Below are 27,689 nucleotides of genomic sequence, written 5' to 3' on the forward strand. Positions count from 1 at the left end.
TGGTTGTCTATAGGAAACTATGGGTCTGTCTCCCAGAGCTTCTTGGAGTTTAGTGTCCTGTTCCAGTATAGGCTGTAATTTATTGATAATGTGTTGGACAGGTTTAAGTTGGGAGTTATAGGTGACAAGTGGTGTTCTATTGTTGGTTTTCTTGGGTCTGTCTTGTAGTAGATGGTTTCTAGGTATTCGTTTGGCTCTTTCAATTTGCTTTTTTATTTCTCCGGGTGGGTAGTTGAGGTTTATAAATGCTTGGTAGAGATCCTGAAGTTTCTGGTCTCTGTCTGTGGGATTAGAGCAGATGCGGTTGTATCAAAGGGCTTGGCTATAGATGATGGATCGTATAGTGTGTGCTGGATGGGAGCTGGAAGCATGTAGGTAACTGTATGAGTCAGTGGGTTTTCTGTAGAGGGTGGTGTCTAATTTTCCATTGTTGATTTGTACTGTGGTGTCCAGGAAATGGATCTCTCATGTGGAATGGTCCAGGCTGAGGTTAATGGTGGGGTGTAAGTTGTTGAAATCTCTGTGTTTCATGGCCATGCGTCCAGATCATAAAGATGTCATCGATGTAGCGTAAGTAGAGAAGGGGTAAGAGGGGACGGGAGTTGAGGAAACGTTGTTCTAGGTCAGCCATAAAGATATTAGCATACTGTGGGGCCATGCGTGTACCCATGGCTGTGCTGCTGATCTGGAGGTATAAGTTGTTCTCAAACTGGAAATAATTGTGGGTGAGAACGAAGTTACATAGGTCTGCTACCAGATTGGCAGTGGTGTCCTCTGGGATAGGCAGTGGTGTCTAATTTTCCATTGCTATCATGTGCCGAAAGTGTCCGTCTGCTATGTACATTGGACAAATGTCTCAGACACTTCGCCAAAGAATCAATGCCCACAAAACAGACATTAGACAGGATCACAAAGAAAAAACAGTTGCTTGTCATTTCAACCAGAAAGGACACTGTCTCAACGACCTGCTAACCTGCATCCTACTTCAGAAGACATTCAAATCTGTACTTGAAAGGGAATCCTCTGAACTGGCATTCATGCTAAAATTTGACACTCTCCACAGGGGACTTAACAAAGACTCCAGCTATCTTACCCATTACAAAGATAGCTTCCCCAATTATCACCTCTAATACTATTAACTCACAGACATCTACCCTTCCCCACCTCTAATATCATTAACTCACTGGCATTCACCTTCCTTCCCCCCCCCTCTCCCCCCATCCCCCTTCTGTTCTGAAATGTGATTTGTCCTTTTCATATGTGTTCATTTTTTTAAATTGTACCCTTTGGTATATATGGCTGTGACTATTTTCTTCCACTATTTGATCTGAGGAAGTGGGTCTGGCCCACGAAAGCTCATCATCTAATAAACCATCTTGTTAGTCTTTAAAGTGCTGCATAGTCCAGTATTTTGTTTTATTTAGGCAGAAGTTAGTTGTACTGTTTTGGCATCACTGGCTGAATTAGGAATTGCCCCACCAACAGTAGATTGACTTTTTCAGCTGTATCTCATAGGAGGATTGTAGAAGCAAATGAAGACCAATATAGCATGAGCACCAGAGAGCTCAGGACAACGACATGTTTTCTTTTCTCTAGGCCTGTGAACAATGGAGATGACACCAGAGTAGATGCCTTCTGCACCTACAGAAATGAATCGACCATGTCCAGGTTTGACAGAGTGAAGGTTTACCATGAGCTGAGCAACAAAACTAATGGAATCACCAAGTTAGGACCCTACATCCTGGACAATAACAGCCTTTATGTTAACGGTAAACACAGCTGGCTCCCTTATTGCTGTAATGATACAATCACATGGCCCAGAAAACGAATGAAAGAAATAGTGCAGAAAGAAATGATTTCAGCACGCATGAGCAGTGTTTTAAATGTGCCATTGTTTCTGTGAAAGTGCTTTGGATTCACCCTGCATACTCTCTGCCTCCAATTAAGCCATTTATCTCCACTAGCTTTAAGTTTAGATCAACACCCCTCCCCCCTTTATATTTAAATGAGAAGAAACTTGTAAGAGCTGTGAAGCGGCATTGAAAGCTGCAACTTGGTCTAACTCCAAGTAGGAATAATTTTCTTCCTGCTGAAGGCACTGAGCAGTTTTTCCAAAATGTGCCCCTCATTAGACCCTAACTGCTTTGCATTAGTGAGGGGAGATAATAAATCTGGGGTCCTGCCGTGGAACGTTTCATTTATCAAGATGTCTCTGAATCAATGTCTCTTCATTCATCACCCGCCAGCCTCTCTAATTCTAGAATTGTTCTTTCCCTTTCCAGGTTACAACGCAGCACGTCCTTTGCCAAGTACGTATCTTTCAGAGCTGAAAAGCTGTAGAGCTTTGACAAGTTAGCATGCAAGAAATTGTGGCGATACCTTTTCCTTTGCTGATATTATAAAGGACGTAGAATTAGAAGCAAGGCACATATTTTTAACAGTGCCCAACTACAAGGACTGGATAGAGATGCTTTAATCCAGTGGTTCGGAACCCATGGCCCAAGTAGCACACAGCTGCAGCCCAGCTGTGTGCTGAACACAAATTCAAAATTTGCCAATCTAGTCTGTCGGGGTGCAGGGCTGGCCGAGATGGAAACTGCATCTCGCAGCCTGCACATGGACTCACAATGGGGTAACGCTCCCCCCGCAGGGCAGAAATCCCAGAAATCAAGGGCTCGTGCCCCCGTTCAGGTCCCACCATGCTCCTTTCGAGTGGGCATGTACATTTCAGCCTGTAGAGAACCAATGGTGAATTAGCGCTGCAACACAACAAGCCCTGTGGCTGTAGAGTGCGCCCATGCCAGCAGAACAGGGCTCCCTTAGTGCGTCATTGGCAGTAGCAGATGTGTCCTTATTAGCTCGCTACTTACGACTGGCTTTGTGCTTTTCTGCAGCTGTGAGGCCAGCCACAACTCTCCCTCCTTCGGCTGCACCAGATATGGATTTCACAGTGAACTTCACCATAACCAATCTCCCTTACAACTCTAAAACAGTCAATGCCACAAACAACGTTCTGACCCTTTTGGTGAGTCTCCATTCCTCACAGCCTTCCCTTGTTCCATGATCCACAGCATTTCGTTTTGTTATTTTTTCTTATGACTTATCGGTTCAAATCCTTTTTGGCAGCTTGACCGCCTGCTCAGGAACAGCAGCATTGGCCCTGCCTACACTGGCTGCAAGGTGATGGCATTAAGGTAAGGATCCTATGGCTGGGGACTTTTTGTTACACAGCACATTGGAGATTTACTCCCTTTTTGGCCTACAAGAGGATTAGAAATAGATGTTTCCCTAGTATTTAATTAATCCCTTCCTGCTTTCAGTTCCTTTTAAAGGGTATGTCTACACTACCCTCCTAGTTCGAACTAGCGGGGTAATGTAGGCATACCGCACTTGCAAATGAAGCCCGGGATTTGAATTTCCCGGGCTTCATTTGCATAAGCGGGGAGCCGCCATTTTAAAATCCCCGCTGGCTACACGGGGTTCGAACCAGCGGGGATTTAAAAATGGCGGCTCCCCGCTTATGCAAATGAAGCCCGGGAAATTCAAATCCCGGGCTTCATTTGCAAGTGCGGTATGCCTACATTACCCCGCTAGTTCGAACTAGCGGGGTAGTGTAGACATACCCAAAGTTAGTGGATTCTGTTAACCTTATTAGGCCATAAACAAAGTTAAATCCCTTTGGGATCCCTTAAAGTTGCTTTTTATTAAGAAGCCTGCTTCTGATCTTGCTTATAATGCCATTGATGCCAATGGAATTACTCCTAAGTTACACCCTCTGTAGTGAGATCAAAACCAGGGCGCTGTGTTTGAAAGTAAAGGTACACAGAAATACTACTGGAGCTTTCCCCAGTCCCTGCGTAACGTTAGGCCAGGTTCTGATTCCAGTCAGGGGCGGCTATAGGGCAGGGTGAGCGGGGCGGCCGCCCCGGGCCCCGCGCTTCAAGAAGCCCCGTGCATGCGCCATGTCAAAGGGGGGGCCCCGTGAAATTGTGCCGCCCTGGGCCCCGCAAAATCGTCATCTGCCCCTGATTCCAGTGACTTGGGTGTAACTCCGCTCACGTGAATGGAGTTTACAACCAGGTCATTGGGAGCAGTTAGCTTTGGAGGAGATTCATTATGGACCACAGAGTTATTGCCCTAGGTGTACATCTCAGCATGAGCTCTGCTCTGAGCTCCGACACCGGCGTTCTTTCTTTCTTGTCGTCCTCACGTGGCTTGTGTTGCATTTCAATGAGAAGTGCAATTACAGCAAACCTCTGGTAGAATGGGACCTGCGTACTGTAATGCACATAGCTGTCCTTCCTGCCTGCACATCTGTAAGCAAGTGTACGCTTTCCTAGACCTCTGAAGAATCAAGATGGCACCGGCATGGATGCAATCTGCACCTACCGAAACGAGTCTGCAGCTCCCACGTTTGATAGAGTGAAGCTTTATCATGAGCTCAGCAGCATGACAAATGGCACCACCACACTAGGACCCTACAGGCTGGATAACTCCAGCCTCTACGTTAACGGTAACTCGCTGCTCTCCTTTGCACAGGGATGAAAGGAGTTGAGTCACTAGTGGAGCATAGCTCGATCATGGAAACGTCCCTAAAGACATACTAGCAATAACAAGCCAGTCTGCCAAGCACCGTGAAGGCTGGAGGTGCTTAGTGACACAAGGCAAAGGAGCTCTACCACCAGGCTGGTGGGCCACTGAGATATTTTGCATTTTTCTCAGCTGAATAATGGGGCAGAACATAAAGCAGAAGTCAGCTGTGATCCTCTCCCTGGTGTCTTACACAGTCCCATGGCCCCGTTCTCAGGTCCTGCACCAGGACTGGGCTCAACTTAATTGCATAGAGCCCACTCACACAAGACAGAGTCCAAGCAGGATTGATGCAGCCAGAAGTTTTATGCTCTCCCCTCGGCACAGGAGTGACTGTCACTCGCTGCGCTTTAGAGCCAACAGAGCACGTCCATGAAACAAACACAGTGCATGTGTGCGCCCTCGTAGTGTACACATGGAGCAAGACCGTCCCCTGATGAGCACTATTGGGTAATAAATGTGCATACAGGGTCTGTCATGTGTCAGGCACATTCTGACATTTTCTGGGGGCTCGAGCCGGTTCTATGTGAGATGGACCCCAAGATATCGAACCCAGCCCTGGTTACTGCCAGGCCTACCCGGCACAAGGGTTACACAAGCAAATGAGATTTTAGGTTTCCCTAAGCTTCCCAACCTGCTTACTCAATATTGTCCCTTTTCTCTCCTCAGGCTACAATGAACCATACCCTGGGCCAAGTAAGTATCTTTAAATATCAATGGGCATTGAAGCAGTTGAGAGGGTGTTGGGCTTCGTCTAGCTAATGACAGACTGGCTGGAGTAAGCTAAAGACATTGCTGTCCACACAACCTGTGACAAGAAAAGGATGAAGGAGTCCTGTTTGGGAACCAGGGAACGTAGGTGTCCTGGGACATCTGCCGGGCCAGTAGATTTCTCGTTTAGTGTTTCCTTTAGGCAGGAGATGCAGTTTCTGTTTTCGGGCAATAATGTGACACCTTGTTTATTTCAGTTGTGACCCCAGCTACACAAATGCCACCACTAACAACAGAGCACTTTACCCTGAACATCACTGTAACCAACCTCCGATTCACTACAGATCTGGGGATGCCAGGGTCCCCCAAATTCACTTCGACGGAGAAAGTCATGCTTCATTATGTGAGTCTGCCTGAGCCATGTCCTGCCCGGAGTGGGGCTGTTTGATAGCTCGCATGCCTCTTCCTCCACAAGGCATGTTGATGCAACTTTTTTTCTTCTCTAGATCAATCCTCTACTCAAAAACAGCCGCATTGGCCCAGACTATATTGGCTGCAGGGTGATAGCATTCCGGTAAGAGTCATGGCGGGGGGGGGGGGGGGGTTCAGTGAAAGGCTTCCCACTTTCAGTTCTCTGAAGTGTTTATATTCAACATATTAACTTCTCCATGCGCCGATGTATTTCCTTTTTCAGAACTTTTGCTTTACATTGTGTATGTTTCAACAAAGCTTGCTTTATCTGTGTGGTGCCATTCAAATTCGTCTTCCTCTTCTTTGGAACCTGCAGAATGGTTTCCTCGGATGCTTTGTTTGATCAAATATTAGAAATGAATCTAAGAACATTAATGACCAACTGAAATGTCATGACACATATCGGATTTCCCAGGTCACTGAAGAACAGGGACGACACAGGAGTGGATGCCGTCTGCAGCTACAGAAACCACCTCGCATCTCCCAGGTTTGGCAGAGAAAAGGTTTACCATGAGCTGAGCAATATGACAAAGAACATCACCCAGTTAGGACTCTACACTCTGGACAACACGAGCCTCTATGTCAATGGTAATCAAGTGTTGTTGGTTTTTCCTTGCGCTACCGGGAAATATTTGCATGGCTCCTTGTTTTGATGTAGACCATCTTGAGATGGGAATTGACAGTTAAATATCCTCCAAAAATAGACAACCAAAATTGGAATCCACATAGTTAAATAATCCAATAAATACCCATGAGTTCTAAAGCCTTTAATAACGAAAGATAAGTGACTTCGTCTAGCAGCTCTGCGTTTGCTTGGTGCATGGAGACATGCCAGGGACATGCAAGCAGAGGAAGAAATGCTGTGGGTGACTCTGTAGGTGGTATTCCTTCCCAGTCAAGATTGGACAAGGCCTCAGATCAGCAAAATATCTCAACATGGGCTTAGTTCCAGTCTTATTGGCAAAGCATTTCAGCATTTGCATAACCTTATGCACATACTTAACTCACGATGAAGTGTGGGCCTGAAGATAAACATGAGCGTAACCGCTTTGGTGAATAGGAAAAGGCTGCTAGAGGCTGCATCTTGGCTCTAAAGCTGGAGCGGGAGAGGTGCTGGCCATGTGGAAGGAGACCCTAAGCGCCCCAACATGACATTACAGGGCTCTGTGCTGATGGGGGTAAAATCGAATTCAGGACCCGGGGATCCTACATCACTTTTCAAAGGAGGAGGCCTCTTAATGTGATATGATAGGGGTTTCCAAGAATCTAAAAGGGTGTTATAAGGAGGAGGGAGAAAATTGTTCTCCTTGGCCTCTGAGGATAGAACAAACAGCAATGGGCTTAAACTGTAGCAAGGGAGGTTTAGGTTGGACACGAGGAAAAACTTCCCGCCTGTCAGGGTGGTTAAACACTGGAATAAATTGCCTAGAGGGGTTGTGGAATCTCCATCACTGGAGATATTCAAGAGCAGGTTGGACAGACACCTGTCAGGGAGGATCTAGACAGTGCTTGGTCCTGCCGTGAGGGCAGAGGACTGGACCTGGTGACTTCTCAAGGTCCCTTCCAGTTCTATTGTTCTATGATTCTATGATTAACATTAGAGGCTTTGATGCAGTTCTCGTGTAGGTACTTACATTTCCTTTGGCAGGTTAAAACATTATTGTCTGCTGGCTCCATTTTGATGAAGAGTTTTGGAATCCTTCAGAAGGACAACCACTCTATCAATGTGCTATTGCTGTTAGTTTAGTATTGGTCTTGTTGTGATGGAATGCACCCCTATATCCATACCCTACACACTATTGTTACAAAATATGTCTGGTAAGGTGTCATTTAAAAGCTAATAACTTGCTGGTCAATCTTCTCATGCTACAACACACGTAGCAACCCTGCCTGTGAAGTTATAAAATTCCTCTGTATGATGTTATTAGCCTCTGTTCCAAACCCAGAGTCCTATGAGGCAGAAGTCATCAAACGGGTCTGTCCTGAACAAAGGAACGTGCATTAGCCTTAATTTGAATGTAAACAGTAAACAGAGTTATGAGGCAGAACGGGGGCAGGGAGGGAACCTGCACGTGAGCATACACATGTGAAAAAACTCACCAGGAAGCAGCCTTCCACACTAGACATACCATCTTCTTGTTCTCAGAGAGAAATGGTTTTCAAAATGGAGGCAAACTTCCAAAAGGAGAGCCACTGACCTCAAGTGTCTCTCCTTGTCCATCTCCCACTTTGTACCTCAGAAGACAAAAGAAAACAGTCGCAAGACTTTCGGGGAAGGGTCCTGCCCTGATACGTTTGGTCCATAAGGCTGTGAGAAGGATGGGGGGTGGGGACGGGTCTTTGAATCAAGTGTAGTTTGTTAAGTTAGGCAGTAGGAAGTATTTTACCTTTATTTTTCTTGTAGCCATTTCTAACTTGTAGGCATCATTGCTTGTGCTCATTTAAGATCTTTCTCTTTGTGGTGATAGAAGATTGAATTGCTTGTTAATTAAAACGAATCCAGCGTAGTTAAGTTAAATTGTCTGGGTAACTTCGTTTCAGGTAGCAAATTGTTCTTTGTTGTTGCTTTAAAGGTCCAATAGACCTAACACCTCTGGATGGTCCAAGAGAGGGCTGGATAATACAGAGTGTATATTTGAGTGGGGCTGGGGGGAATCCAGGCCTGGCAGTGTGTCGGGATCACCTTGCTGGATAACCAAGATTGGTAAATGCCTGTGCGTGGCTGGCGTGTTGCAGTTACACTGACACTGAAATATGCAAGGTGTGACTTGCATGATGCAAGGCTGTTTGTGAGTAGCCCAGGTTGGAGCTACTGCAGGAAAGGACTGTAAGGCACCCATAGGTTCACGGTAGGGGTAAGACTGATTCGGATTGCCCCCTGGTATGTCACAGTGGGGTTATAGCAATTCCACTTCCACTCAAATTCTGGAAAAACTCTCATTTCAGCATCGATTCTTTACTCACTATCTTCCTGGCCCTCTTTCCTAATGCCTGTCCCTTTCTTTTCCAGGTTACAATGAACCACTTACTCTCCCATGTAAGTATTCTTCAGAGGAGACTTGTTAAAATCACTGAAAGAGTGATGTTTTCAAGGACTTAGTAAAATCAAATTGTGCACAAAATCAAGCACTGCTATTGCACTGCCCATTAAATCACTAAGGAGACCAACATCCCTGGAAACAACTCATGTCATGTAGAGTGTATCTGTTTCAGCTGACAGAGTCTTTCCTGCTGTGTCTTAAGGGAATTTTATTCTTTCCTATTTCAGCTGCAAAACCATCCACCACACAAAGCCCACTACCAGCCACGGAGCTTTTCACACTGAACTTCACATTAACCAACCTCCAATACACCCCAGATCTAGGGAATCCTGGTTCTCCCAAATTCACCTCGACACAGAAAATAATGCTTCATTATGTAAGTCTGGCTCAGTCACTCCATGCTTCCCAATTTATAGATCTCTCGCTTCTCTCTTTCTCTCAATGAGTCACTTACAAACCCCTTTCTCTGATAGATGGATTCTCTGCTCACAAACAGCAGCATTGGCCCTGCCTATACAGACTGCAAAATAATGGCATTTAGGTAAGAATGGTTTTATGTACATTGAATTGACAGGCTAATAACTGATGGGCTGCGTCTAGACTGGTATGATTTTCCGCAAATGCTTTTAATGGAAAAGTTTTTCCGTTAAAAGCATTTGTGGAAAAAATCGTCTGGATTGGCACGGATACTTTTGCGCAAAAGCACTTTTTGCAGAAAAGCATCTGTGCCAATCTAGACGCAGTTTTGCGCAAGAAAGCCCCGATCGCCATTTTCGCCATCGGGGCTTTTTTGCTCAAAATGGTTCTCAGCTGTCTACACTGGCCCTCTTGCGCAAAAGCATTTGGGCAAAAGGGCTTTTTCCCAGACAGGAGAGTCATTGTATTTGCGGAAGAACACTGACAATCTTACATTAGATCGCCACTGTGCTTACGCAAATTCAAAGCGGACAGTGTAGACAGCTGACAAGTTTTTCGCAAAAGCGGCCACTTTTGCAGAAAAACTTGTCAGTCTAGATGCAGCCATGATGTATAGTTCCTCTCCCTTTGCCTTATTATTTATAATAGCCATGTATCTAAGTACCACCAATGTCAGGTATGTACCATGCAACACCTAAATAGTATTGAGCATAGCTGCCTTCCAAGAAGTTGACCTGCGTTTGTTTCCCAGCCAATGAAAAGGGGGAAGACCACACCCAATGTCCTCGGAGAGGTTTTTAGGGAGGTTGTGTAATCTCCACCTCTGGAGGTATTTAAGAGCAGGTTAGATAGACATCTATCAGGGATGGTCTAGATGGTGCTTGGTCCTGCCATGAGGGCAGGGGAATTAGACTTGATGACCTCTCGAGGTCCCTTCCAGGATTCTAGGATTCGAAACACCTGGAAAGACACTAAAAATTTCTCTGTGCTCTTAGATGCTCTTTGTTTCATACACTTGATTTCATCATGTGATATTTCATTGAGCTACTTTTATCTCCATATTCAAACAGCTATCCTGTCCTTAGGGATAGGGTGGCTTGAGGTAGTTTTTTTTACTGTCATATTTAAGCAATGAACACAGATATTGGCACTAACAGAAACATTCCTAATCTCTTACTTCCTAGGTCGGTGATGAACAGGGACGACACGGGAGTAGACGCCGTCTGCAGCTACAGGAATGACCCCACAGCACCCACGTTTGACAGAGTGAAGGTTTACCGTGAGCTGAGCAGCATGACGAAGAACATCACCCAGTTAGGACCCTACAACCTAGACAAGAAGAGTCTCTATGTCAATGGTAAATGGATGATGGTCTGACACCTCCAGCAAAAAATATATAGTACAACAAGTTCTCTTCCCACAGCAGAGAAGCCAGGCCAGAATCTAGTCAAATATTTGTGAGCTCGGTACTTGGCACCCCATAGAAACACACCTCTATGGGAGTGATGGCCACGATACAAGGATGGAAAATAAAGGGAAGTGAGGACTGACCAGCTCAGTTGGGCCTCAAACTCCCAATCATCAGGGCCCTAAAACATGACCTTAACTTTCAGCACAGAAGCATCCCATTAACATTTATGGAATAACTTGTGCTTAAAGATAAGCATGAGCTAAAGGGCTTTGCTGAATCGTGGCCTTATTCAAGATCATGGGTAAAATGTTCCAAACACCTACTTCGGTTAGGAGATTGATTCCCAGGGATTTTCTGGGTGTAGGCTACTGAGGCCTAAAGGCCCTTCCAAAATATCGATGTTTTGTCCCATTTTCCAATGGACGTGGTGACGTGGGAGACAACACCCCAGTGGGATTTAGTCTCCCAGCTCACTACGGTATTTCTGAGCATTTTATCCCAGTGGTGCACTGGTATCTCCCCCTTGCAGTTCCTTGTGATTATGGAAAAACACACCTCTTGGTAATCAACGGGGTTCCTTACTTCATAGCGACACTTTGCAGCACTTGGCCTGTGGGGGTACATTCCTGAGTTATCTCTTCAATTCGTACACTCTCATCCACAGCCCCTTTTCTGAATGATAATCTCTGTTCCTTTCCAGGATACAACGAAGCCCTTCTTGAGCCAAGTAAGTGATTTATTAAATTAATTCATGTGAAAGCTATCACAGGGCTCGTCAACTCTGGAGAATTAGTGGGCAAGGAATTCTTGAGAGCACTGGATGAGTGTAGAGCCGTATTAGGATAGAGGGTGGCTGTGAAGATGAAGTATCAGAGGGGTAGCCGTGTCAGTCTGAATCTGCAAAAGCGACGAGGAGTCCTGTGGCACCTTATAGACTAACTGAAGTGTTGGATCATAAGCTTTTGTGGGCAAAGACCCACTTCGTCACATGCATGCATATGAAGATGAAGAAGGCTTCTTAGGTCGTTCAATTACGATTCTTTATCTCGTTCCTTACAGCTCTGAGTCCAACTATCCCACAAAATCCAACCGATGCGCATTTCTCACTGAACTTCACCTTAACCAACCTCCGCTACACTCCAGACCTGGCGATTCCTGGATCCCCCAAATTCAATTCGACAGAGAAAATAATGCTCTATTATGTAAGTCTAACAGGGACACAACCTGCCCAGGCTATTTCATTTACTGGCTCTTGTGCTCTGCCTCTGTGCCCTCTCCCTTCGCCACCCCTCCTGTTCCCCCCACGTGTTACTCAGGAAATGATCTTTTCATTGACAGATTGATCCTCTGGTCAGAAACAGCAGCATTGGCCCTGACTTCTCAGGATGCAAAGTGATGGCCTTTAGGTAAGGAACAGATTCTTCTTCAAATACATTACAGTGTAGGGCTTTATACACATTGGATTGCCAGGCTAATAGCCAAAATTGTATAGTTCCTTTCCCTGTACCGTAATACTTAGAATATCCATGTATCAAACTTCCCGCAACATCTGGCATTTATAATGCAACTCTGTAGGACGTGGAAAGACAGTGAAAGCTGCTCTGTGCTCTTAGATGGTCTCCGTTTCATACACTTGACTTCATACCGTGATATTTCAGTTAGCTCCTCTTACTTCCACATTCACACAACTATCTGTCCCCTGGGTAGGGGGACTTGAGTTAGTTCTTTTTACCATCATATATAAGGAACAAAGACAGAGAGTGACACTGACACAAACCTTCCTAACCTCTTACTTCCTAGGTCGGTGATGAACAGGGACGACACGGGAATAGACGCCGTCTGCAGCTACAGGAATGACCCTACAGCGCCCAGGTTTGACAGAGTGAAGGTTTACCGTGAGCTGAGCAGCATGATGAAGAACATCACCACGTTAGGACCCTACAACCTGGACAAGAAGAGCCTCTTTGTCAACGGTACGTGGCCGATGGTCTGGCACCTCCGGGCAATGCTCACGGAACACGTGAATGCCAAAGACATTCCCATAGCAGAGCAGCCAGGCCAGACCAGAGTAAAGTATTTGTGAGCTCGGAGGACAGCTGATTTCCTGGCACCCCATGGAAACACGCTTCCATTAGAGAGATGGCCACCATACTAGGACAAGATAAATTCCCAAGGAGATGGATAGGGGACATGGAAAACAAAGGGAAGTGAGAGCTGGAGGGCTCAGTTGGGCCTTAGGCTCCCATTCATCCGGCACTGAAGCATGACCTTAATTTTCAGCACAGAAGTTTCCCATTAACGTTTATGGAATAGCTTGAGCTTAAAGACAAGCATGAGCAAAAGGGCTTTGCTGAATCGTGGCCTTATTTAGTGTAATGAGTAAAAAGTTCTAAACACCTATCTCAGTTAGGAGATTGAATCCCAAGGATTCTGAGGTCTAAAGGCCCTTCCAAATATCGACATTTTGTCCCATTTTCTAATGGATGTGGGAGACAACACCCCAGTGGGATTTAGTCTCCCAGCTCACTACGGTATTTCTGATTATATTATCACAGTGGTGCACTGGTATCTCCCCCTCGCAGTTCCTTGTGATTATGGAAAAACGCACCTCTTGGTAATCAACGGGGTTCCTTACTTCATAGCGACACTTTGCTGCACTTGGCCTGTGGGGGTACATTCCCGAGTTATCTCTTCAATTCGTATACTCTCATCCACGGCCCCTTTTCTGAATGATAATCTCTGTTCCTTTCCAGGATACAATGAAGCCCTTCTTGAGCCAAGTAAGTGATTTATTAAATTAATTCATGTGAAAGCTATCAAAGGGCTTGTCAACTCTGGAGAATTAGTGGGCAAGGAATTCTTGAGAGCACTGGATGAGTGTTGAGCCGTATTAGGATAGAGGGTGACCATGAAGATGAAGAAGGCTTTTTAGGTCGTTCAATTACGATTCTTTCTCTCGGTCCTTACAGCTCTGAGTCCAACTATCCCACAAAGTGCAACCGATGTGCATTTCTCACTGAACTTCACCTTAACCAACCTCCGCTACACTCCAGACCTGGCGATTCCTGGATCCCCCAAATTCAATTCGACAGAGAAAATAATGCTCTATTATGTAAGTCTAACAGGGACACAACCTGCCCGGCCTATTTCATTTACTGGCTCTTGTGCTCTGCCTCTGTGCCCTCTCCCTTCGCCACCCCTCCTGTTCCCCCCACGTGTTACTCAGGAAATGATCTTTTCATTGACAGATTGATCCTCTGGTCAGAAACAGCAGCATTGGCCCTGACTTCTCAGGATGCAAAGTGATGGCCTTTAGGTAAGGAACAGATTCTTCTTCAAGTACATTACAGTGTAGGGCTTTATACACATTGGATTGCCAGGCTAATAGCTAATATTGTATAGTTCCTTTCCCTGTACCGTAATACTTAGAATATCCATGTATCAAACTTCCTGCAACATCTGGCATTTATAATGCAACTCTGTAGGACGTGGGAAGACAGTGAAAGCTGCTCTGTGCTCTTAGATGGTCTCCGTTTCATACACTTGACTTCATACTGTGATATTTCAGTTAGCTACTTTTACTTCCACATTCACACAACTATCTGTCCCCTGGGTAGGGGGACTTGAGTTAGTTCTTTTTACCATCATATATAAGGAACAAAGACAGAGAGTGACACTGACACAAACCTTCCTAACCTCTTACTTCCTAGGTCGGTGATGAACAGGGACGACACGGGAATAGATGCCGTCTGCAGCTACAGGAATGACCCCACAGCGCCCAGGTTTGACAGAGTGAAGGTTTACCGTGAGCTGAGCAGCATGATGAAGAACATCACCAAGTTAGGACCCTACAACCTGGACAAGAAGAGCCTCTATGTCAACGGTACGTGGCCGATGGTCTGACACCTCCGGGCAATGCTCACGGAACACGTGAATGCCAAAGATGAAAGGCCTGAAAAATATACAGCACAACAATGACATTCTCATAGCAGAGCAGCCAGGCCAGACCAGAGTAAAGTATTTGTGAGCTCGGAGGACAGCTGTTTTCCTTGCACCCCATGGAAACACGCTTCCATTAGAGAGATGGCCACCATACTAGGACAAGATAAATTCCCAAGGAGATGGATAGAGGACATGGAAAACAAAGGGAAGTGAGAGCTGGAGGGCTCAGTTGGGCCTTAGGCTCCCATTCATCCGGCACTGAAGCATGACCTTAATTTTCAGCACAGAAGTTTCCCATTAATGTTTATGGAATAGCTATGAGCAAAAGGGCTTTGCTGAATCGTGGCCTTATTAGTGTAATGGGTAAAAAGTTCTAAACACCTATCTCAGTTAGGAGATTGAGTCCCAAGGATTCTGAGGTCTAAAGGCCCTTCCAAATATCGACGTTTTGTCCCATTTTCCAATGGATGTGGGAGACAACACCCCAGTGGGATTTAGTCTCCCAGCTCACTACGGTATTTCTGATTATATTATCACAGTGGTGCACTGGTATCTCCTCCTCGCAGTTCCTTGTGATTATGGAAAAACGCACCTCTTGGTAATCAACGGAGTTCCATACTTCATAGCGACACATTGCTGCACTTGGCCTGTGGGTGTACATTCCCGAGTTATCTCTTCAATTCGTACACTCTCATCCACGGCCCCTTTTCTGAATGATAATCTCTGTTCCTTTCCAGGATACAACGAAGCCCTTCTTGAGCCAAGTAAGTGATTTATTAAATTAATTCATGTGAAAGCTATCACAGGGCTTGTCAACTCTGGAGAATTAGTGGGCAAGGAATTCTTGAGAGCTCTGGATGAGTGTTGAGCCGTATTAGGATAGAGGGTGGCTGTGAAGATGAAGTATCAGAGGGGTAGCCGTGTCAGTCTGAATCTGCAAAAGTGGCGAGGAGTCCTGTGGCACCTTATAGACTAACTGAAGTGTTGGAGCATAAGCTTTCGTGGGCAAAGACCCACTTCGTCAGATGCATTCATATGAAGATGAAGAAGGCTTTTTAGGTCGTTCAATTATGATTCTTTATCTTGTTCCTTACAGCTCTGAGTCCAACTATCCCACAAAATCCAACCGATGCACATTTCTCACTGAACTTCACCTTAACCAACCTCCACTACACTCCAGACCTGGCGATTCCTGGATCCCCCAAATTCAATTCGACAGAGAAAATAATGCTCTATTATGTAAGTCTAACAGGGACACAACCTGCCCAGGCTATTTCATTTACTGGCTCTTGTGCTCTGCCTCTGTGCCCTCTCCCTCGACTCAGGAAATGATCTTCTCTTTGACAGATTAATCCTCTGATCAAAAACAGCAGCATTGGCCCTGCCTTCTCGGGATGCAAAGTGATGGCCTTTAGGTAAGGGATCTGGTGTGAGGCTGTTTCTCTTGTTCTCTCAGACACTGGTTGGTCCAGGTCTTTATAACCCACATGTTCCCCCTATGTTCGATCTGCCTGTGCAGCCTTAAGTCTTCATTTGTCCTCCCCTGTCTCTCTCATGCCAATGTTCTCATTGAATTTGGAAAGTCGGTCAAAATCACCCCGTCAATCTTCATGATTTCATTTAGCACTGGCTCTGTGGATCCAAACCCTGAGACTCTGCAATGATTGATTTTATCTCTGACTCCCAACGTCAGCTTCTGCAGTAACAAAGACGGCCGGGGATTTTGTGTCCATGTCAGCCAAGTCTCAAAGCTCCCGTGTGATTCTATAGGTCTGTGAATAACAAGGATGACACCGGAATCGACGCCATCTGCAGCTACAAAACCAGCCCCCCCGTCACCCTGCTTGACAGAGTTAAGCTTTATCATGAGCTGAGCGGCATGAGCATGGGCACCACCAAGCTGGGAGCATACACCATGGAGAAGAACAGCCTTTATGTGAACGGTAAGCCTCCAGAGAGAACATCAAGCTTTAATAGGTCCCCTAGAGGCTTTAATTGATGCTGTCACTTCCCTGGGGCTCGAGCTCTAGTGGCGCACGATGAAATTCCCCTTCTGTTGACCATTTCCAGTTTCTGGCTTTGGCACCAGGACGAAGCCAGTCCAGCCTGTCGGGAGACTCTTCCTTTAGCTACATCCAAGAGCTCACTGTTGTGTTCCTCTTGATTACACAAGGACGCGGTCTGATTGCCTGTCAGGTGGCTAATTCTGCTGTCAAAAACGTCCTTAACACTTTTTCCAATGTATTTATTTAGGCTTCCGTCCCTCAGATGTAGCTACTACTACAAACCCTTCTCCCACGGGGACTCCAGGGAATGTGGGATATCAGTTCAACTTCAGAATAATCAATGCAAACCTGAGCGACACAAATCCGAGTTCTGCGTTCTACCAAGCACTGCAGAAAGACATCACCACCAAGGTGAGATGCCACCTTGCAGAAGCTTTTCTGGCCAGTCCATCTGATGCTCACACCCACTTCCAGAAACAGTTTGATTAAAGTGTTGCCATTCAACATGGTGACTAAGAAATTGTCAGTGTTTCAAATTTCCATCAGTTCAGCTGCCACTGGCTGGGTGTTGCGCAAAGTGACTCATGAGCAGCTGCAGGATTTGTTATGATAGAAGGGATCCCCACTCTTCAGTGCAATCACAAGAGTTGATCACCAGTAAAAAAGACAAGTGTGAGGCAAGGCAGAGGCCATCTATTAAACCCAGTCTGTTGGCACCTGAACCTTAATGACCAAATTCAGGAGTAGGCCCAAACTGATCCCAACTGGTGAGTGAGCTACAGGTCCTCCTCCATGCCTGCCCCATAGAGCACTCCATTACACCCCTCCCTAGAGAAAGTGCAACGTTAGCTCTGCAGGTTGTCCCTTCAACGGCTGGAGCGATAACCAAGTTGGCAGCCCAGAGATCCACCTGGGGTGGTGATGGGATCAGAGGAGACAAAGGGCTGCCCTGCTCAAAGTCAGTTGGAACAGTGGGAACACTTACAACAAGATGCACGTTTCAAATGTAGACTCAGTCACATCTCCAGCCAGCCGAAAGCATCTGGCAGGAGGCCCCCTGCCTCTTGGTAATAACAAATTCTGTGTTTGTTTCAGATGAACCAGCTGTACACAAAGAGCAACCTTACAGACAGATTCCTGTTTTGCAATGTCACAGGCTTGAGGTTAGTGCGACGATTCAGTTGGTTATGAAACCGCATAGATGCTCAGGCCATTCTCTGGGCACCATGCTCCCTTGCTCTGGGCAGAATTCCTCTGAGTGCCCAAGTTTGCCATTCAGTTTATTTCCTACCCCGTCTGAATAACGTGCAGGAGCCAGCCCCTTACCGCTTCCCTCTCCCAAACATGCCGAGGTTTAAATATCAGGGATTAAAATCAGCGAAAGGCTTGAGGCCCTGCCTCATGCCTGTGCCTTAGGGGTCAGACTCTACTTCTGGGAGCAAGTCTGGCTATTCAGGGGCTCTCCAAGAACACGCCTGGGTTCAGAGCAGCTCTGCCAGCCCTGGGAAGTGCTGCTGGTGCCAACAAACTGCCTGTGTCCTTACCGGCATTTCATGCAATTCGCCTTCTTCACACACCTGGGGTGGCAGAGAGACTCGAGGTACAGGACTCCCCAGCTCTCTCTCCTCCAGACAGGAGCCCCTTCCCCTCTCCTTCCCTCCTCCAAATCTGTCCCAGGCTGGTGGGCACCAAAAGTCCCAGCGGCTTGTGGCTGGTAGGGAATGAGCTGGGTGGTTCTTACTCCAGTTCCTAAAAGATGTGTCCACATCAATCCCCCCACCCTACCTCCCCAGGGATCCTTGCCTGGGATTTTCAAGGGGAGTTAAGCACTGACATTCTTGGGGTTTGAACACCTAACTCCACTAGGGCCCCTTTGAAAATCCCAGTGCTTGTTGGCAATCTCTGTGCTGGGTTCGATCACAGAAGTCCCCTGCGGTTGTCCCTTGGTGGGTTGATCATACCACCAACGCCGCTTTCTTGCTATCTGGGGAAATCCTGCTGGGCCAGATCCTCTGTTGTACCCCAGACAAGGCACGGAGCTGGGGTTACCACTGCCCTGCAGAGCAACACAGACACTGAACCAGCTCAGCTCTAAGGGCTCAGCCCCAGGAAACCAACCCCGAAAAGGAACCCAACCCCCAAATAAATCCCTGTTAATCTGGGTAAGTTTTACAGAGACAGCTCATAAGGTCAGCCCCCTTCGTCAATGAAAGAGGGGGATGCAAAGTGGTTGCTTCCCCCTTCCCCTGGGCTAATAATAAACAAACACGTTTTGATTATTTACAAAATGTAGAATTTAAGAGGTTGCACGTGGAAACAGTCAGATCAAGGTAATTAAAATGAACAAAAAAAGGCATCGCTAGTTCTAATCCACTAAGACACGTGTTAGATGCCAAATCTTACCCTAATCAGCTGTTCTTATCTCAGGGAGAAAGCTTCCTCAGAGTTGATCCTCGGCTTTTCGGAGCTCTTCACTGTCAAGTATTCTCTTGGGGTGGGCCAGGCAGGGTCAAAGGCCAGCTGAAGACAAGGACTGATGGCTTCCCACTGCTTAAACAGACTTTCCCTCAGGGTGGGAGTCCCTTTGTAGGACACCCCCCACCTCCAGGGAAAATGCCAGGTTCAAGGTGGAGGGCATGGTCACATGTCTTTCTAGGACCAACCACAGTTTGGCTTTCAGGACAAAGAAGGACAAGTCATCGGTTTGAGAACCAAGTCATTAGGTACTCGAAGTACCACTAATGACCTCATTAGCACATTTAGAATGGTGCACAGACTCACGCTGCATATTTCTAACTTCACATAGGATGAGACGTGCCCCAAAACAGGATATACACGTTCAGCAGATTGTAACATTAAAATGGATCGGTTTTGTGAGGTATTTGGTCTTAGGCGTCTTTGAGTTATGCATATTCATATTTATGAGCCAGTTTTCATAAAGCTTGGGGGGGCATGACAATCTCAGCAGAGGACACAGAGCTGAAACCCCTCTCTTTTAACACCCCCTCCCCCGAGCTGGCCCCTGTCGGTTTAGGAAGGCTGGTGTGAGACTTTGGAAGGGGGCAGGTGGCTGGTCTGTGGCAAATAGCTGTGTGGCCCTAAAAAGGTGATCGTTGAATGTGTAAGAGCCTGCGCCTCTCTGCTTCCAGGATTGGCTCGGTCGTGGTCGACTGCCATTGCTTCTTCACGTCAGCGACCAGCTTCAGCCAGGAGAGTGTTCTAAGCGCGTTTCAGGCTGGAACTAAGAATGTAAGCGCACAATGGCTGGAAGGCCGTTACCAGCTGCAGAACGCCACAGTGACCGGTACGTATGCTGCATGGGAGAGCCCGCTGCTCAACTTCCATTCTGGCTAATCCACATTCCCACGGTACATTCGAAAGCTTCTGCCTCCAAGTCCTTTCTTCACCTCCACTGAGAACTGGCCACTTCCCTGGTCTCAGCTCATGAATTCCCAGAGCGCAAGAGCCAGTTTTGTGGCTCATCGAGTTTGGCTCCATCCAACATGTCAGGTCTCCATGCTCAGTCTTTCATTGCTAGGCAAGGGGAGGAGGAATTGAATCCGTCCACTGGGATTTCGTAATGTTTGGACAGTTTGAATTTTTAAAATGACACACAAAATCCCAAAGCAATGACAGGAAGGGTTTTAAACACTTTGAAGTGGGGCCTTTCAAATCCCCAAGCCCCCGGGGAATTCAAATGTAGCTAATGCCTCGAGGTTCCTTCCAGTCTTCCAACTTGAACCAGAACAGCACCTCTAGGCCAATGGGCCTTTGCCTGCACCTCTTCGCCGTATTGTTGACTGGCTTCTTTTCTTCAATCTCAGTTTTGGAGCCAGAAATCAAACCAGTGACTCGGCCACCTGTCAGTGCTCAGCAGGAGACTTTCAAGTTAAATTTCACCATCACTAACCTGAATTACACGTCAGATCTGAACCAACCCACCTCAGATCTTCATCAGAAACACAAGCAGAATATTGAGAAAGAGGTAAAGTTCTGTGGTTCTGCAAATGGGTCCAATCCTGGTCCCATGGGAACTTTGTCATTGGTTTCACTAACAGCAGAGACAGATTCCTTTCTCTGGTTCTAAGCTAACTTGCTACACTCCTGTTAATGCCACCTTGTAATATTTGCTTTCCTTCTCCTCCCAGCTTGACAACATTTTCAGAAAAAGCAGCATCGCGAAGTACTTCACTGGCTGTTCCGTTGACAGTTTTAGGTACGTCCCTTCTCACGGGCTGTCCCTTTACCTGCCAGTGAAATGCTTATTGAAAGTCTGACTGGGGAGCCTATGGAGGGTCACATGATGTGAGGGTATTGCCTTTGTCTTTCTGCCCTAAGGCAAACCCCAGTTAGATGCATGGGGCGGGGGGAGGCGGGTACCAGAGAAACAAGAAAATCACATTCACACTCCTTTTTTGGCCTCATCTCAAATATTTCTGCAAATCCAAAAAGCTTGTTTTTGGGGGTGGGGCTAGGAAAGTCTCTTTCCTGCATAAGTTCTCTCTAGGCAGAACCAGATCATTTCACCCACCTCCAAAACTCAACATTAAGGAGCTGTGCAAAAACGTAACAAGAATTGACCAGCTCAGGCACAATGCCCACTAACCCGCCCTTCTCCACGCGCCCTGATGATAACGAGGCTGCAGGAAGCAAGAGTTGGACTTGTCCAGGGTGAAGGGAACTTTGCAAGACCCTAATAGCAGCTCCTTCCTCCTTCTCCAATAAGAGAGGTGACTTAAAGATGAACCCTGGCCAGTGTGCTAACGAAATCTTGCTCCGCGATTCTCAAGCATGAACACCACCCTGGCCTGTTTATCATTCATTGATGCTCATCCTTCTTTCACCCTCCCCATCTCACTCAGTACATTTCAGAATGAGCTGTGTCCTCCTCCTCCATCAATGGTTTGTGGCTTACATTTTCCAGGTCCATCTCTGGGAAAAGGTACGCTGGTATTAATGTTGTCTGCAAATTCATGCTGGACAGCACATCAAAGGCCTTTAACAGAGAAGCAGTGTACGCGGAGTTTGAGCGAATAACCAACGGAGGGACTCAGCTAGGGACCAGCTACCAAATAGACAAGGAGAGCTTGCTTGTGAACGGTGAGTGGCCTGGCAGAGCCCTGGAATCAGGCGTTCCTCGGCACATTGCTGGGATGGACTTTCTTCTGGCATTACTGAGTCTGCTTTCTTGTTTTCCTGTGCTTCACAAGTTCCCCTTTTCTTCCCAGGTTATTCTCCTCTCATCACAATGACAGGCGAGCCCAGCAGATCTGGTAAGTGTTCTGAGAAGCCATTCACATGAGAGCTGCTGACCAGTGGTTGAGCCTCAGAAAGTTAGTACGAACATGCTCAGCCATGAGTTTACTTGGCGTATGCAGGGACAAGGGCGTCGAGAAGTGGCTCTCCTGGTAGGCAGGCAGCACTCAAGCTGGGCCAGTTGAAATCAGGGATGAGCGGCAGATTCCCGGAGTCCAGTAAATTGCTGAAAGTGGTTCCAGTCACCATTTGGGCTGGTAAAACTGGGCCTCGTCAGTATTTGCAGCAAACATGAGTCTGGCCCCGGTGAAAGGAACTCTCATGCATATCTGTTCCAAGTTTGCAATGGATACGCCATGGCCAGGCTTGTGTTCCTCCTCAAGCCCCCGATGATTATAGAGTGAGACCCGAGTGTCACAGCCTGCAGGCAGCTAACCCACCGCATGTGGCAGGTAGAGAACAGGAAGGACTGAGCTGCATCGAGAGACCTGATCCGTGGCTAAAAGGAGAGCTGGTTTTCCATGAACCATTCGGTCCTGGGCTGCCCAATGCCTGCTCTCATGGTGTTCCGGGGTGTGACGTAGTGTTGGTACCTTGCTGGTTGCTATGCTGGGGCTGGGGGTGACCCCCACTGGCTGCTGGCTGCAGCACGGCCCAGCAGGGCAGGGGATGAGTCATTATGCAAGGGGGCTTCTGAACCTGTCTGACGAGGTCTTCCCCAGGGAGCGGAACAATGGGAGGACAGGGTGTGGAGCCCTGGCTGAGGGCAGGGCTGGAAGTGAGGGAGTTAGTTTCTGTCTGGGAGGACGGGGTGTGGAGCCCTGGCTGGGGGCAGGGCTGGAAGTGAGGGAGTTAGTTTCTGTCAGACAGGCTGGGATTTAGGGGCCCAGTCTCCCCCATCTCAAGAGGGGCTGAGGCATCTGTGCTGTGCTGTATCCTGGAGAAGCAATAAACTCCCTCTATTCTACTGGCTGGCGGAGTCTGTCCATGCCGCTACGGGGGTGCAGGAGACGGGAAAACCCCAACGCGCCATCACACAGGAGTGTGGGCATTTTCACTGTAAAAACTCCTGGGCCCCCTGCCATGCTGCACGCAGGCCCCTGCTCAACCATCCCACGACTGCAGCACAGAGCCCTGACCCTGAACACACCTAGAGAGCATGTTAACACCCAGCCTTTTCCCTTCCCCTGTTGTCAAACCTCCCCTTGACGCTGAGCGTGTGTTCTTGTGTCAGAGCACGGCGACTGTGAATGTTGAGCTCTGTCATTTACCCTTTTGTCCTTGCAGAGCTCCCGTATTGGGCGATAATCCTCATCTGCCTCTCAGCATTGCTTGGCTTGATCATCCTCTTCCTCCTGTGCTTCTTGGTAAGAGCTGCCTTTGCTGCCCGTTTCCTCCGAGTCCCAGGTACCTTTGTGGCCCAATGGCTGGGGCTGAGTTAGGGAACTGGGCACCCTGGCTGATTTACACACATTGAAAGTCAATCCTAGCCATGAGTTAGGAAGCAAGAGAACACGAGAGAGGGCAACACACATGGGAAAAGAACCAGTATTTGGGGCCAAGCCCTCCATGCCTCACAGAGGGAGCATAGAGGAATCTGACCCTTGAATAAGTTTTAATAGGGCCCCACCAAATTCATGGCCATGAAGAAAGTGTCTCAGACCATGAAACCTGATCTTGTATGTGCTTTTACAGTATACGGCAGATTCCACAGAGACCAGCATTTCTCAAATTGGGGGTCCTGACTCCAAAGGGAACTGAAGAGGGGGGTCACAAGCAATGATCCCTCTGATCTTGTTCATCCATGTTCCCTCCATGTGTAGAATAATTTTATATGCACCGAGGCATGTGCACCACCAGGAGAAACAAAACCCTAGCTGTGGGTGCTCTGCTGATCGGCTGGGCAGCACTGGAATTTTTCCTAAGCAGCCGCCTAAGCGCTCAGCTTACAGGGAACGCTGGTCACCAGGTTGTTTTAGGAGGATCATGATATTGACACCCTACCTCTGCGCTGTCTCCAGACCTGGGCTGCCAGCTACCAGCGGTCTTTCTCCAGCTGTCCAGGTTTGAAGACGGCACCCTCGCCAGCAGCAACCCAGAAGTGAGGGTGGCAGTACTACATCCCCCCCTTCAATAACCTTGCAACTCACCCACAACTCCTTTTTTGGTCAGGGCCCCTATCATTACAACACTGTGCAATTTCAGATTGATTTCTGGGATTTTACATCCTATGACCATGATATTGACTAAATGGGCAGTGAATTTGGTGGGTTCCTAGTTATCAAGGAAGAAGGTTGAAAAGCCTAAAGGAGGGAGATGGAGAAAACCAGGAAAGTGGAGTCAAGCCCAGAACAGACCAGTGGCTACGTTCTCCCGTCCCTAAATCTCTGCAGAATGCTGGACATGGAGCTGAGTGCAGGAGGTTCAATATATATTTTTTAAAAGACAAATTCCAGCATCGGGGATCACCAGAGGTGAAAGTAAGGCAGCTCCAGCAAGAGTTGGCTGAGCTGTGGGAGAAGCCAGCAGGGAGCTAGTGAAAGAGCCGGCAGGGACCTGGTTCCAATAGGACAGTACCTGTAAGAAATGTAAGTTCTTTTCAACCTTGGGAGTTCAAACTTCTTAGCAACAGGAAGAAAACTGCGGTTCCCTTCCAGGGTCAGACTCCAGCTGCATTGCTGCTGCTGGGATTTGGATGGGTGGATTCTCTGCCAGTCTCCTGGAAGGGTTGCTATTAGGGTCTGAGGGTAGGGAGGAAAGCGTCTCCTTTTTCATGTCCTCTGTTCACAACACAAGCTGTGTAGCCTGCCTTCCCGATAGGCCAACAAGGGCTGCAAAAGAACATTGGTTCATTGCACTCAGGGGTCCAAGAAGGAAACAGCCGGCCATTCTGAACAAGAAGCTTTGGAAAGGAGAGAGACTTCCTGGGATGAAACCAAAGGCTCTGCCATGTGGTGGTGTGATTTTACCCGTCCGCCTCTGTAAAATGGCGATAATTTCTACCAACCTGCAAAGCACTTTTAGGCCCTCAGAGGAAAGGTGGTACAGCGGCTCCCATTTCTCTCATTAACGCTGCTTTCTTCCCACCAGATTGCCTTTTGTCTGAGAAGAAAGGCAGGCCTGTACCAGGTCCAGCAGGACCTATACGGGGTCTATTTCCCACACCTGGACATGAGAAAAATGCACTGACGTGTTGCAGAGATGAACTCCGTGCACCCAGAAGCGCCTCTTCTTACGGACCCACTCACCCACCAGGAGAGAAAAAATGTTTACAACTGCAACAAAGAATGTTCTGTGTCTCCCTTAGTAAATTATGGTTAGCCTGGACTCCTCTTTTCTTTTGGCCTTGATACTGAACATCTTTGCACTGATCTCAGCCATGATTTTGTATTGTGGAAAACTGCCGGCAGTGCAGATGTGTTGGGAAAAGATATTTATTTTTGTATGCACTGTGCGGTTTTGAGCAAATGTTATACTTCCAAAAACCAAACCAGAAAATGAAGTGACCACTAGATCAATGCAGTCTACTGTGCTGCTCAGTGTTAATGTATTTTTTTCTGAAGGGGGAAATTAAATTAGTTAATTTATGGTATTTTAGGTACTAACTATTGTAAATGAACAAAACAAAGAAAATGCACTTTAATTCTACCTTGTTTTTTCTGCTTTATAATTCAAAATGAAATATGTCTATATTTTAAACAGATGAGAAACATAATTTTATATTTTAAATGATGCCAGATTTGTGTTTGTTAAATATGCATTATGAAATATAACTCAGAGAAATTGAGAGACAGTTGTGCCATGTCACTCAGGGTAGAGACTATAACACAGATTGCAATTCAGAAATAAAGGATCAGAAATCATTCTAAGAACACTGGGAGTTTATTTTATTCAGCCTCTGAAATGCGCACTGTGGGGTTCTCTTTGCTTTTGGGGTGGGGTCACAGAACAGGCGTCAAAGTTTGTCCTTAAGGAACCCGTGAAATAAATTCATTCAGGTCTCCCACATTCCAGGCTAGTGCAGGGCTATTGCTCTTTTGACTAATGCCAGGCCCGCCGATGGGGGCGCGTAGGGGGCATCTGCGTTGGGGCTGGTGATTCCAAAGGGTGTACGTGTGAATGATTGGGCTTGTCTTGCAGCAGCAATAGCAACTGGAGCTGCCGGCCCTTTTAAATCACCATGGGAGCGCCGTATGATGCACTCTGTGTAGCTCCAAAGGCCCTGTCCTCCTGAGGCCCTATCCCTTCCACGAGCACCGAGCCATCCCGCCCTTCCCCAGCCTGGCCCAGGGGCCTGGCAATTCGGTTGGCCCCCTGATTAGTGCACACGCCTCATACTCTTCAAATTGACGGGGCTGGCCATTGGATCATACTACTGGATTCTGGTTTGAAATAGGCTGAGCCCAGACCCTCTTGTAACTTTAAGACCCTGATTCTCCATTGCCCCGTGTGACGTAGTGGGGGTACCTGGCTGGTTTCTATGCTGCTGGCTCTGGGGTAACCCCCACTGGCTGCCGTGGGTACCAGGACCCAGCAAAACAGGATGAGTCACTATGCAAACCAGTATGGCCAGACACCCCCCATGGAGAGGAACAAAGGAAGGTGGATGCTGCCCTGGCTGGGGGGCAGGGCTGGAAGAAGGTTAGTCAGTTGCTGTCTGAGAGCATGGAGGAGACAGCCTAGGGAAAAGGGCTGGAGTTTAGGGGCCCGGTCTCCCCCATCTCAAGGGGGCCTGAGGCATCCTAGCCCAGCTCTGTGACCAGATTACATCTGTGCTGTGCTGTATCCTGGAGAGGCAATAGACTTCCTCTATTCCACCGGCTGGTGCAGTCTGTTTGTGCCATTTCGGGGTGCAGGAGACGGGGGACCCCCAACCCGCTGTCACACCCCGTATCGAGGGCAGCCGTTCACAGCTGTGCAATGTGTGAGACACTGCCATTCTGCGCGGGGAGCATTTTACACCCAAACTTTTCTCCAATGTCCCTGGCTGAACAAAATCCTAGGAAACAAAAAATCAGCCCTGAGCCTTTTAGAACTAGCATTAAGGAAATACAGATCCAATAAAAGATATTACCTTATCAAATATTATGATATCAAACCACTGGCCAGCTTGCAGATCATTAAACAACCTCTTCTGCACAGCAGAGATTAAAGAGAGCAGGTAGACCATTACATTGGATTTTTCCTACTACGAAAAGTTATCTGTAATAATAAAACCAGGCTGTGTGAGAAATTGATACACATTTAGGAGTTCAAAAGGGCTAATTTCCCAAAGATGAGGAAACCTCTGAATGAAATTGAGATGATAAAATTAGTGGGAAAATGTGATTCAAAAAGGGGGAAATAAGATAGCAATTGGGTTACATTAGAAGTTATGAAGTGCATAAACATGATAAGGGAAGCTAAAGACCAGGGAATAATTCATGGCTGACATGGAGGAGTTTAAGTATATTAGGAATGAAAGAAGTCCTAGTTTAGGCCCATTGCTAGATGGAAATGGTAAAAGTTAATAACAATTCAGAGATGGCAGAAGTGTTCAATAATTTTTTCTATTCTGTATATGGTATTTGTAAAGAAAAAGGATGAGATTTACTTATCATATGAGGATGATGTAGAATCATAGAATCCTAGGGGTTGGAAGAGACCTCAGAAATCATCGAGTCCAACCCCCTGCCCAAAGCAGGACCAACCCCAACTCAATCAGCCCAGCCAGGGTTTTGTCAAGCTGAGGCTTAAAAACCTCTAGGGATGGAGACTCCACCCCCTTCCTAGGGAACCCATCCCAGCGCTCCCCCACTATAACTTGAGACCATTGCTCCTTGTTCTGCCATCTGCTACCACTGA

The 27,689-nt window shown here is 47.1% G+C and overlaps 1 protein-coding gene across 1 annotated transcript in view; it reads left to right on the plus strand.

Annotated features, from left to right (window-relative positions):
• The window catches only part of MUC16 (mucin 16, cell surface associated), a 114,997-nt gene extending 89,825 nt beyond the window's left edge, over positions 1-25,172 (plus strand). Inside the window, exons 94-127 of the mRNA XM_089774914.1 lie at positions 1,597-1,769; positions 2,283-2,309; positions 2,895-3,025; positions 3,127-3,194; positions 4,341-4,513; positions 5,260-5,286; positions 5,559-5,704; positions 5,808-5,875; positions 6,188-6,360; positions 8,783-8,809; positions 9,041-9,189; positions 9,287-9,354; positions 10,415-10,587; positions 11,342-11,368; positions 11,701-11,843; positions 11,980-12,047; positions 12,442-12,614; positions 13,395-13,421; positions 13,611-13,753; positions 13,890-13,957; positions 14,352-14,524; positions 15,321-15,347; positions 15,680-15,822; positions 15,931-15,998; positions 16,354-16,526; positions 16,837-17,000; positions 17,685-17,752; positions 19,739-19,893; positions 20,414-20,574; positions 20,738-20,805; positions 21,514-21,689; positions 21,818-21,862; positions 23,133-23,212; positions 24,936-25,172. Coding sequence (XP_089631040.1) covers positions 1,597-1,769; positions 2,283-2,309; positions 2,895-3,025; positions 3,127-3,194; positions 4,341-4,513; positions 5,260-5,286; positions 5,559-5,704; positions 5,808-5,875; positions 6,188-6,360; positions 8,783-8,809; positions 9,041-9,189; positions 9,287-9,354; positions 10,415-10,587; positions 11,342-11,368; positions 11,701-11,843; positions 11,980-12,047; positions 12,442-12,614; positions 13,395-13,421; positions 13,611-13,753; positions 13,890-13,957; positions 14,352-14,524; positions 15,321-15,347; positions 15,680-15,822; positions 15,931-15,998; positions 16,354-16,526; positions 16,837-17,000; positions 17,685-17,752; positions 19,739-19,893; positions 20,414-20,574; positions 20,738-20,805; positions 21,514-21,689; positions 21,818-21,862; positions 23,133-23,212; positions 24,936-25,034 — 3,652 coding nt within the window. The 3' untranslated portion in view covers positions 25,035-25,172. The remainder of the gene's footprint in view (positions 1-1,596; positions 1,770-2,282; positions 2,310-2,894; positions 3,026-3,126; positions 3,195-4,340; positions 4,514-5,259; positions 5,287-5,558; positions 5,705-5,807; positions 5,876-6,187; positions 6,361-8,782; positions 8,810-9,040; positions 9,190-9,286; positions 9,355-10,414; positions 10,588-11,341; positions 11,369-11,700; positions 11,844-11,979; positions 12,048-12,441; positions 12,615-13,394; positions 13,422-13,610; positions 13,754-13,889; positions 13,958-14,351; positions 14,525-15,320; positions 15,348-15,679; positions 15,823-15,930; positions 15,999-16,353; positions 16,527-16,836; positions 17,001-17,684; positions 17,753-19,738; positions 19,894-20,413; positions 20,575-20,737; positions 20,806-21,513; positions 21,690-21,817; positions 21,863-23,132; positions 23,213-24,935) is intronic.
• The last annotated feature ends 2,517 nt before the right edge of the window (positions 25,173-27,689 follow it).

This window comes from Pelodiscus sinensis, chromosome 32 (assembly GCF_052426305.1).
Source record: "Pelodiscus sinensis isolate ZL-2025 chromosome 32, ASM5242630v1, whole genome shotgun sequence".
NCBI classification, from domain to species: Eukaryota; Metazoa; Chordata; order Testudines; family Trionychidae; genus Pelodiscus; species Pelodiscus sinensis.